This window comes from Cetorhinus maximus, chromosome 19 (genome assembly GCF_964194155.1).
Source record: "Cetorhinus maximus chromosome 19, sCetMax3.hap1.1, whole genome shotgun sequence".
In the NCBI taxonomy this organism is placed as follows: Eukaryota; Metazoa; Chordata; class Chondrichthyes; order Lamniformes; family Cetorhinidae; genus Cetorhinus; species Cetorhinus maximus.
The window spans coordinates 82,336,836-82,348,732 of NC_135897.1; the positions used below are offsets into that span (position 1 = coordinate 82,336,836).

The 11,897-nt window shown below is 45.0% G+C and overlaps 1 protein-coding gene across 2 annotated transcripts in view; it reads left to right on the forward strand.

Moving 5' to 3' along the window:
• The window catches only part of hps3 (HPS3 biogenesis of lysosomal organelles complex 2 subunit 1), a 48,050-nt gene extending 36,816 nt beyond the window's left edge, over window positions 1-11,234 (forward strand). For both annotated transcript variants that reach the window (XM_078564251.1, XM_078564252.1), the window contains exons 14-17: window positions 3,870-3,974; window positions 6,610-6,816; window positions 7,783-7,873; window positions 9,034-11,234. In XM_078564251.1, coding sequence (XP_078420377.1) covers window positions 3,870-3,974; window positions 6,610-6,816; window positions 7,783-7,873; window positions 9,034-9,161 — 531 coding nt within the window. In that variant the 3' untranslated portion in view covers window positions 9,162-11,234. The remainder of the gene's footprint in view (window positions 1-3,869; window positions 3,975-6,609; window positions 6,817-7,782; window positions 7,874-9,033) is intronic.
• The last annotated feature ends 663 nt before the right edge of the window (window positions 11,235-11,897 follow it).

The following is an 11,897-nucleotide window of genomic DNA, read 5'->3' on the forward strand; positions in this document are numbered from 1 at the left end:
TCGTCATCATCATCCTCCTGGAATTAGGGCCTCTGCTGCATCTCCATGACATGAGCCTGAGCACTGAGGGTATGTGCGCTGCCATCAGCCACACAGGAGTCAAACGTTCACCGATGTAAGGCGAGCATGTCAAGACTCTCCTCACCTTATCTCGTTGTCATCATCCTCCGTGAATCTTGTGGCTGTGACGGCCTCCTGGCTTGTCTGGCCAGAGCCATAGCCTCAGCACCGGCATCCTCGCCTTTGAAGATGATGTCGCCATAGTCATCATCAATCATCATCTTGATGTTATTGCTGCCAGAATGCCGGGAAGGCTGCACCTGTGGGAAACCCGAGACCTGCACAAATCCCAGCATTCTTGCTTCCTGGCATTCCTGATCCCAGTCGAAACGCACAAAGTTCTGTGTCTTAGCGAAGATGGCGTCTGTGACTTCCTGAATAAACTTGTGCATGGAGGCTTGCGAGATCCCACACAGGTCTCCTGTGGAGCCCTTGAAGGAGCCACTGGTATAGAAATTGAGCTCCGCGGTCACTTTCACAGCCACTGACACTGGGTGCCCTGCATGTCCCCATGGCACCAAATCCTGAAGCAGGTGGCATATGTGACTGACCAGTTCCCTAGACAGGTGCCATCTGTAGACCCCTGGGTCTAGCGAGGAGCCTACAAGTGACAGCTCGCTGTGGATCTTCAGCTGTGTGAGCAGCTGGTCCTGCCGCCCCTTCATCTTGAGGGAGGTGCTCCTTCCTTTGCCAAGCCTTCTCTGGTCTCTCTAAGCTATAACACTAAATCGACTCCATGATCCTGATGGCCAGTGTATGGTACGCCCCACACTTCCGCCCAACTCCATTTGACCAATTGGCGGCAGCTAAGGCCACAGGACTGCTCTTAGCTCAGGCGCAGGCAGTTTTTTTTTAATATTCATTCATGGCATGTGGGCGTTGCTGGCCAGGCCGGCATTTATTACCTAGTTGCCCTCGTTCAGAGGGCATTTAAGAGTCAACCACATTGTTGCAAAAACCCACCTGGTTCACTAATGTCCTTTAGGGAAGGAAATCTGCCATCCTCACCTGGTCTGGAGTCACATGTATTAGGGAACCAGGTGGGTTTTTTACAATAATCAACAATGGTTTCATGGTCATCATCAGACTTTTAAATCCAGATTTTTATTGAATTCAAATTCCACCATCTGCCCTAGCAGGATTTGAACTCAGGTTTTCAGAGCATTGGGTTTCTGGAATACTAGTCCAGCAACAATACCACTCCACCATCGCTTCCCCAGCACGCAGCAGTGACTGCGCCAAGGCCACCTCTCGCAAAGGGATTGTACAACTTGCCCAGTCGGCCAATTGTCCTGCTGCCCCCAAAAGCGCACAGTAATTTGCAGCCTGCACCCGAGGGGTGAAAAGTTCTGGAGCTCTTATGCTTTTGTATTGCTTGAGTGGGCAAAAAAGCTTCAGAGGCCCGACTCCAAGCCTGTCCATGGAGCTGCTGCTGAATGGTTTCAGCTGCGGAAGGATTGCTCATCTTTTGACAAGCTTTTCCAAGTGCGTGGCCGCTTCCCTCACACCCCGTGGCATGTGCTTGAGTACTTCCTTCAGTCTGTGCTGCCTTGCCACCCCTCCACGACTCCCCACTAGCCTGACCCATACTGGAGCCCTTGCCCCAACACCACACTGAAAGCCAGCCTGGATAAAGCGACTTGCCTGTGTCCCCTGCAAACGCACGGCGCCTCTTCCTTAATGTCCTACAGACAGTGCTTGCGAGCGCTGTGCAAGGTTGTGTGCACTCCCCTCTGAGTTCCTCTCTAAGTTCAGGCCAGCAGACAGTCGGCACGAGCGGCACACCATTCTGAAGTCACGCCGCCTAGGTAAGGAGACCAAAACTGCACACACACTACCCCAGGTGCGGTCTCACCAAGGCTCAATACAATTGCAGCAAGACCTGTTTACTCCTGTACTCAAATCCGCTTGCAGTCAAGGCCAACTTAACATTTGCCTCCCTAATTGCTTGCTGCACCTGCATAATTTTCAGTGGCTCATGAACAAGGACACCCAGGGTCCCTTTGGACATCAGTACTTCCCGATCTCTCACCATTGAAGAAATACTCTGCATTTCTGTTTTTCCTACCAAAGTGGATAACTTCACATTTTTCCACATTATATTCCATCTGCCATGTTCTTGCCCACACACTTAGCCTGTCTAAATCCCCTTGAAGCTTCCTTGCATCCTCCTCACAACTCTCATTCCTGCCTGGTTTTGTGTCATGATCAAACTTAGAATATTACAATTGATCCCCACATCCGAATCATTGATATAGATTGTGAATAGCTCGGGCCCAGGAACTGATCCTTGTGGTACCCTACTAGTCATAGCCTACCAACCCGAGAATGACCGTTTATTCCCACTGTTTTCTGTCCATTAACCAATTAGCAACCCATGCCAGCATTTTCCCTATCCCATGTGCTCTAATTTTGCTTACTAACCTCTTGTGTGGGACTTTAACGAAAGCCTTCTGAAAACCCAAATACACCACATCCACTGGTTCCCCCTTATCTATTCTGCTACTTACATCCTCAAAAACCTCCAACAGGTTTGTCAAATATGATTTCCCTTTCATAAATCCATGTTGACTCTGCCGAATCCAACCATTATTTTCTAAGTGTCCAGTTATCACATCCTTTATAATAGCACTTTCCCTACTACTGATGTCAGGTTAACAGGTCTACAGTTCCCTGTTTTCTCTCTCCCTCCTTTCTTAAATAGTGGGGTCACATTTGCTACCTTCCAATCTGCAGGAACCATTCCAGAATCTATAGAATTTTGGAAGATGACCACCAATACATCCACTATGTCTACAGCTTCTTTCAACACTCTGGGATGTAGACCATCCGGTCCAGGGGATTTACCAACTTTCAATCCATTAAGTTCTCCAATGCTACTTTTTCCTAATACTAGTCTTTTTCAGTTCCTCACGCTTACTAGGACCTTGGTTCTCGCGTATATTTGGGATGATTTCTGTATCTTTCTCCGTGAAGCTGGACACACAGTATTTGTTTAGTTTCTCTGCTATTTTCTTATTCCCCACTACAAATTCTCCTCTCTCTGCCTGTAATGGGCCAATATTTTTACTTTGTTAATCATATATATATATATATAGAATCAGTGAAAAGCCTGTTGGAAATTTAGGACAAGAATAGAGGCCAATTACCATGAGTAATGTTTGATTTGAAGTTTTCCTTTTAGCACTATAGTAAAGATCCATTGACACACCAGTGCGGTGAGAGTTACATTGATACTACCCCAAACTGTAACAGCACACTGTTAATTAACCATGAGACACAACAAACGGACCATAATATTGAGACTAGACGTTACTGATGTCAACTGATGAAAGTTTAATATATTCATCCAGTTCATCTCCTTTGACAGCCCATGTTCACTCTATGGCATAGCCAACATCAGTAAAACAGATCACTTGGCCAATGCTGCTTGTGGGAGCTTGCTGTGTGCAAATTGGCTGCTGCTGTTCCTACATTACAGCAGTGACTACGCTTTGTAAAACATACTTTGTGGGCTGTAAAGGCACCCTGGGCTTGTAAAAGACACGATGTAAATGCAAGTCTGTCTCTTTTCCACGTGGCATTCCTTTGGACACCATTTTAGCATAGGTGTTAACTCATTCAAAAAAAACAACTGCTTTGAAACGCCAGTCGGAGGAATGTTTGCCGGTATTTGTGCATGTCCATGTCACAACAGTGTACTACTTCCGTAAAATATATTTACCCGTCAACACGGGATAAAAATTGAATTGGACAAGAAAGCACCGATTTCATCTGTATTCACTTTTTTTTTTCTCTCTTTTAAACAGATAAATTCGTGTGGTCACTTTGGTAGAATTTTCTCATGGATCCACGCCATTAATGCAGCTGGTCGCCATTCACAAGATACTTCGGGGGATCTTCAAAAGTTACAGGTTTGTGCTGGCTTTTTTTTACCTTTGGCGAGGCATAGCTTAAAGGCCATAGTGCAGGGCGCCAACCAAGAGTGGAAAGACTTGGAGAGAAGACGGGATAAATCACAGTTTAAAATGGTTGCGATCTCAAGCTTCCGTTCCTAAGCTGCAAAAATCGCAGAAGGTTAGGCAGACCTGAGGGCGGTGAAACGTTCCCTGTTTTGAGCTCCTAGGGGAAAGTCTGAATTGGAGTAGGAGGTAGTGCACTTGTGCAGTTACACCATTACAATACAAGAACGTTGAAGAATTCTCCCGTCTGGAGTATTGGACAGAGTAGATGGGGAGAAACTGTTCCCTTTGGTGGAAGGCTCAAGAGCAAGAGGGCACAAAATTAAGGTGACTGGCAAAAGAAACAATGGAGACGGGAGGAAAATCTTTTTCATGCAGTGACTGGTTGGGATCTGGAATGTACTGCCAGAAAGTCTGGGAGGTAGTTTCAGTTGAGGCATTTAAAAGGGAATTGGATTATTATCTGAAAAGGAAGAATGTGTAGGGCTACATAGAGAAGGCTAGTGAGTGACACTAGGTAAATTACTCCTTCAGAGAGGCAGTGCAGTCATGATGGCCCGAATGGCCTCCTGTCCTGTGATTCTGTGATTCCCCCACCCACCTTAATCCCTATCCCAATTTATCATTACTCATCCAGCTTCTTACTCTTCTGCCACTATCCAAGGCTTGAATCCACCCCCCCATCAATAAACCTATACCTTCTCTTGGCATTCACTGGCAGCCCATCAAAGCACCCATACTATCACCTTATAAACAGCAACCCAATTGCTTCATCTGCCTCTCTGTGACCTTCCTGCCCTGTGTCTCTCTTAGGGTAAGAGCCTCACCAACCTCCTTCCAGTTCTGTTCACCTCAGCCACCACAGTCACCTTGGACTCAGGCAATGGATTAACAGTCACTGCTCCTCTCCATACCGCTCTCAAGAATGGCCATTCGCTTTCCAATAAGGCCTTTGTCATCCACAATCTTATTGTGTATTCTTGGGTTGGCATTTCAGCTATGACTGAAATTTTTCGCCCAATCTGTGATGCTTTACCCTTCATTGAAGTCTCTAGCCCAGATATTCTTCCCATCACCTGCAGCCCCTCCCTAAACACCCCATAGTGGCAGTGTGACCTGTGGTGTGTGTTATAATTATATAAAAGCACCAAACACTCCTAAGGGATTGGGTAAACCTGCTGCTGTGGGTTCATTTTTTAATTCTAGGCACATGTGAACATTTACACAGAGGTATAAAGCTTGAAGACACCAGCAGCAAAGCTGTCTGTGCTGTGCTCTTTTCGAAAGTGAAACTAAAACTGGATCGCATGACATACTTCCTTCTAGTGATGTCATGCTGCAATCCCTTGAAGGCATATTACAACATGATCTATCACCAAATTGCACCTTGGACTCTCCCCCTACTTCTCCTTCAAGCACTCCACCTTATCCTACCCTGCTTTCCTTTAATACATAGAATATAAAATCTTAATTGCCACCCATCTTTGACCTTGTGATCTCATGTGGCCTGCCTATCCATGACCTCAATCATAAATAAAGCCATTTATGACCACTTTCTTCTGTGTGAGAACCTGGAATAGAATCTTCTCCTAAGTCACTTAAACCTGCGACCACTTAAACCCTCTATTTGCCATCATACTTCTGCAGCTGTTGATCTGTTCAACGATTCAGTGGCATCACCATCACTGAATCCCCCACTAGCAACATCCTGGGGGTTGGCATTGACCAGAAACTGAACTGGGCTAGCCATATAAATCTTCAAGGCACAAGTCAGGAGTGTGAGGGAATACTCTCCACTTACATGGATGAGTGAAACTCCCACAACACTCGAAGCTGAACAATATCCAGGACAAAACAGCACGTTTAATCAGCACCCCCTCCACCAACTTAGACATTCACTCCCTCCGCACAGTGGCAGCAGTGTGCACCATCTACAAGATGCACTGCAGCAACTCATTAAGGCTCCTTCGACAGTACCTTACAAACCCGTTACCTCTTAGGAGGGCAGCAGGCACATGGGCCCACCACCGCCCTGACTTGGAAATATATCGCCGTTCTTTCACTGTCGCTGGGTCAAAATCCTGGAACTCCCTTCCTAACAGCACTGTGGGCGTACCTACATCACATGGACTGCAGCGGTTCAAGAAGGCAGCTCACCACCACCTTTCAAGGGCAATTAGGGGTGGGCAATAAAAGCTGGCCGAGCCAGCGACGCCCACACCCTGTGAAAGAATATAAAAAAAACTCCCTCATCTCCACCCTAGTAAAACTTTTACTCTCTCCCTTATGGTCATACCTTCTGGCACAGAACAAACTTCCTCATGCTCTAGTGCTTAAGAGGCGCAGAGTTGACCACACTCGGCCACGTAACTGGTTTAGCCGTCCACCAACAGGTCTGGCTGGGCCATGGTGAGCACTGTTGGGCCCTGCTCTCTGCTACCAAAACCCTCCACTACTCCAGGGGCATCTGTTTCCTTAAAACTTTCACAAGTGTGAGGATCTCATTAAGATCACTAGGGTGTAACAGTGTAAATAAATTTTCTCTCAGACTGGAATCTTGCTAGCATTTCTTTCGTTTTATCCGTAGTCCATTTTGTGCGGTTTTTCGATCGACGTGAAATCTGTTCTTCCTCTTCTACATCAACTCCCTGAAGATGAGGCTCCTGGCCTAAGTATCCATGTGCTGTGTTCTGTAAGGCTGGGTGAATGTGAGCGTGTAACTGACCAACTCCTTGACCGATGTCCTGAGGCAGTCCTACCATTTGCCAATTGTGAGATGCAGCAAGAAAAACAGGTTTGCCTCAAAAGAATTCCTCTTGTGAATGCATTTTGCTTTATTGCATCTCGGGGGGGAGTAAATATATTGGAAATGGAAGATGCCTTGGAATGCGCTAACTTTGGTTCAGATGGTAGAAATTTCACCCTCTTGAGTCAGAATGTTGACTCAAGTTCTATACCTAGCATATGTTCCCAAGGATATCTAGCACTTGGACTCCCTTGTACCGTCCTTCAGATGAGCTAGGATCCCAACTTCCTGTTGAGGTGGGCATTCACAATCCCATGACACTAAGTGAAGAGAAAGAAGGAGTTCCCCTGGGAGTTTGGCCAACGTTCATCCCTCCAACAATATCTCCAAAACTAAATTAACTGGTCACTTATTTCATGGTTGTCTGCAGAGCCTTGGTGGTGCAGAGTGGCCATTGCCTACAGAATAAGTAACTGGGCTCCATACATCTTTCTGTGAAGAAAATTATCTTATTTATTTGAACACTATTATAACAATTGGACTTACAACAATTAGATTTAAGAAAATGGTCAAGTTCTCTTTCTTAAAAGAAAACTGTAATCCATTCAAAACGTTCTTCCATTCCAATGGACTTCATTTTTATGTCTTTCTTTCCTTCGTTGAGAGAGTACGCTGGAGACTTCCTAGGATGCTAGCTAGGTTTATCTGCAATTAAAACCAGTTATTAAGCATTGCATGATAGTGGGACTGGCCTAATGTAAGTTCTTCCCCTGTTCTCCCCGCCCTTCTGAGTGGAGCAATGCCAGGATCCATTCTGAGAGACGACATCTACAGACTGGATTCAGCCCCAGTCCTAGGTGGCAGTAGTCCTCCTATAGATTGGAATTTAATCCAACTCTTTGGTGTTGATAGTCCTCCTACATCTCGGCTTCCATCTTGACCTCGGCAAGGTTTCCACCATGGCGGGTGTCCCATCGTTTCACTGAGGTAACACTGGTGTTTTACTCCTTTCAGTCCCTGTGGTGGAAAAAACTCTTGCCTGAACTTTGTAAGAGGACAAAAGGAGCTGGAAGAGAAAACAGAATATTGGTTGCTTCACTGAAAGGTACTTTGTTTGTGTTTCTCGTCCTTTTGCAATAGGTTTGATACCTGCCCTGCCTCAGCTGTAATTCCGCTTCAGAACTGCTCCATTGGCTGTAAAGCTCTTGGGGTTGTCCTGAGGTTGTGAAAGACGCCATATAAATACAAGTTCTTTCTTGCTTTCTTTGACGCACAAACATGGGCCAAAGAGGGAAAAGTTATTTTTCTAAAGTTCTGGTAATTTTATTTAATTTTTTTTAATTACACTAAATTTAATTAATTTTTTTTTTTTCTTTTTTTCTGTCCCTACCTCTCAAGAAGACCATACCACATGCTTGGATATGTCTCCTTGGAAGTGGCCCTCTAGGGCATCACCCAAGCTCACACTTATGAGTTTTGACAATGAACATAAGTGGGATGTTTGAGTATGGAAGCCTATCACAGTCAAACCTCCCCTATCGTCGACAGAACCCAACAACACTTTGTCTTTATATAGCACCTTTTTAACATAAAACGTTTTGAGGCATTTCAAAGGGGCATTACCAAACAAAATTTGATATCAAACCACATCGAGATATTAGGATAGGTGACCGAAAGTTTGGTCAGAGGTAGCTTATAAGGAGTGTCCTGAAGGGAAAGAGAGGTAGGGAGGTGTAGGCAGGGATCTATAGAGCTTAAAGCCAAGACCGCAGAAGGCATGGCCATCAAAGGTGGAGCAATAAAAATCAGGGAAGTACAAGAAGCCAGAATTGGAGGGGCTTAATGATCTCAGAAGATTGTAGGGCTAGAAGAGAGGTTACAGAGATTATAGAAAGGGTGAAGCGACAAGGGGATTTGAAAACCAGGATGAAAATTTCAAACGCAATCATTTCTCTTTTTTAAAAAAAAAAGTTCCATTGCCAGCTAGCAAATGGAAAATCAGTTGTAGCAATCAGTGGACCAGGCATCAAACCCAACACTCTTCCTGCTCTGTATGGCTCAGTTTAACCATATATAGTCACTGGGGGAGTGGAGAAAGTGGCCTGTTGCTGCATACATAAAAACAGAAAAATGCATGATGATATCGCTAACAGTCTTCGAGTGTGCCTTTTGCTTTGCTGCACTTGGTATCTCTCCCCATAATGTGAGGGTTTCTTCATGCAATCGCCTGGTTTGTAGGTTCTGATTCCAGTATTTCTCCCCCAGAAACCTTGGCAATGGTGGCCACCACACTACAGCCTGTGGATTTTCTAAGTATCTTGCCAGATGATGGTGTTGCTTCATTTTTCCTACCCCATCTCCTGGAATGCAGCAGGAAGAATTCGATAACCTGATCCAGGGCGGTGAGGAGCAGTGCTGCACCAGGGGACGAGGCGTTCAAGCTTTCCGGGAGCCCTGGACAGAACAACATGAGTCCGCTCTCATTGTGGTGCAGAATGGAACAACTCGCTGTGTGTCCACCTTAATTCTGGTGCAGAATAGAACTGCAAAGATCAACCCAACTCTAACCTCCACTGGCAAAGTAAAAAGCCCACTGGAAAGCTGGTCGATTTTAGGTGTTGCGGTGCTGCTGCATAAGAACACAGGAGTAGAAATTCATGCCGAATGACAAAAGTTTGCTCACGGACGGTTAACACACACTCCTGGCTGCTATTTCTATGCCGGCATTAATAAATGCGCAAGAACTGCACCCCAGCATCTAGTACATGCAGTTTAAGGCTCATCAATGAACTTCACTGGAATTTTTTACCTTTTGATCCATTGATACGCAAAGTATCAGAATGTTTAGCATATCTATTTTAACCTGGAAGTTTTTTTTCAGTCTAGTTAGCTGCTTTTTCCACTTTCCCCTCTTCATAATGATCTCCATGCCAAATACCATATATAAACCGAGAGGATAGATGCATGACCGAGACCTAGTCTACTCTGCTTCAAAGGTCTGGGGAGCTGCTGCAGTACCATTCTGCTATATAGGGTGTGCTGTCAATACCATTCTGCTGTATAGGGTGTGCTGCTACAGTACCATTCTGCTGTATAGGGTGTGCTGCTACAGTATCATTCTGCTGTATAGGGTGTGGTGTCACAATACCATTCTGCTGTATAGGGTGTGCTGCTACAGTATCATTCTGCTGTATAGGGTGTGCTGCTACAGTATCATTCTGCTGTATAGTGTGTGCTGCTACAGTACCATTCTGCTGTATAGTGTGTGCTGTCAATACCATTCTGCTGTATAGTGTGTGCTGTCAATACCATTCTGCTGTATAGTATGTGCTGTCAATACCATTCTGCTGTATAGTGTGTGCTGTCAATACCATTCTGTTGTATAGTGTGTGCTGTCAATACCATTCTGTTGTATAGTGTGTGCTGTCAATACCATTCTGTTGTATAGTGTGTGCTGTCACAATACCATTCTGTTGTATAGTGTGTGCTGCTATTGTACCAATCTGCTGTATAGTGTGTGCTGTCACAGTACCATTCTGGTGTATAGTGTGCGCTGCTGCAGTACCATTCTGCTATATAGTGTGTGCTGTTACCGTACTATTCTGCTGTATAGTGTGTGCTGTCACAGTACCATTCTGCTGTAAAGCGTGTGTTGCTACAGTACCATTCTGCTGTATAGTGTGTGCTGCTATTGTACCAATCTGCTGTATAGTGTGTGCTGTCACAATACCATTCTGCTGTATAGGGTGTGCTGCTACAGTACCATTCTGCTGTATAGGGTGTGCTGTCACAATACCATTCTGCTGTATAGGGTGTGCTGCTACAGTACCATTCTGCTGTATAGTGTGTGCTGTCACAATACCATTCTGCTGTATAGGGTGTGCTGTCAATACCATTCTGCTGTATAGGGTGTGCTGCTACAGTACCATTCTGCTGTATAGGGTGTACTGCTACAGTACCATTCTGCTGTATAGTGTGGTCTGGTGTGTGTTGCTACAGTACCATTGTGCTGTATAGTGTGTTGCGGTACCATTTCTACTGTGTAGTGTGCACTATATTAACATTCTGCTGTATAGGGTGTGTTGCTACAGTACCATTCTGCTGTATACTGTGGAATGCACCACGTTACATTCCAATCTCTTTCCATCTAGCACACCACACCCACCTTTTTTTTAAAAAAATCATTCGTACCCGGTGACTTCTAGCTTAATTATACCAATTAATCTCCTCTGAACTCTTAAATTTCCACCAGTATGTGCTTTTAACCAATTATTTGTTTAACGTGTTGATACATCACCTAACGTTCACATACCTCCCAAAGAAAAGTCTGGTCCATACCTATGTAACCGGACAGTTGAGACCTCCCTTTAGATTCAAACAATGCTAATTATTTTATTTAAGTTCCACTTTGCTGACCATGCAAGCATTGCTCATCCAAAAGTGTGCAATAAAGCTCAATAATCAAACTCTGGTCATTCAAGTTACTGACTTTTACTTACAATGATATTTAATTAAGTTTGGAAACTGAAGTAAGCACATCTGCAATATGTCCCTTTTGTGATCATTAAATAATTCGACAGCAGACTTCAGTTGTGTTTTTTTTTAAATTACCACTGGGAACACGGGATGGGTGAGGTTCCTGTGTCAGAGTGGAGCCAGGTGTTTGAAATGAACGCAGAGAGTTGAAGATGAATTACAATTGAACACGTGGGTTTTGAAATCAGCCCTTGGCAGTGAGGGAAGGACAAGGGATCGGCTGCAGCAGACTTCTATTTTCCATGGAAGTCAACAGAAAAAAAATCTGCCAGGGTATATAATGAGCTTCCATTTGTTCATGCCAATTATTTAAAGATTATTGAAGACCAATCCCCGCCTCACCCAGCCACTTCTTTGATGGCTGTATAACCCACTTTTCTGCTGCACACCATAAAAAAAAAGCGTATTGCATTTGTGCTAACATTGCAGCATGAAGTTTTGTGCCAGCCCTGTATTTGCTGGGAGTCGAGCAGAGCAGAGCGGAGCGGACCCGCGAGAGACAGTCGAGAGCTGAGGAGCGCCTATAAATACAGACTGGGGATTCCAGAGCGGCCTACCTTGCTGGGAGTTGGAGTGGAGCGGATCTGCGGGAG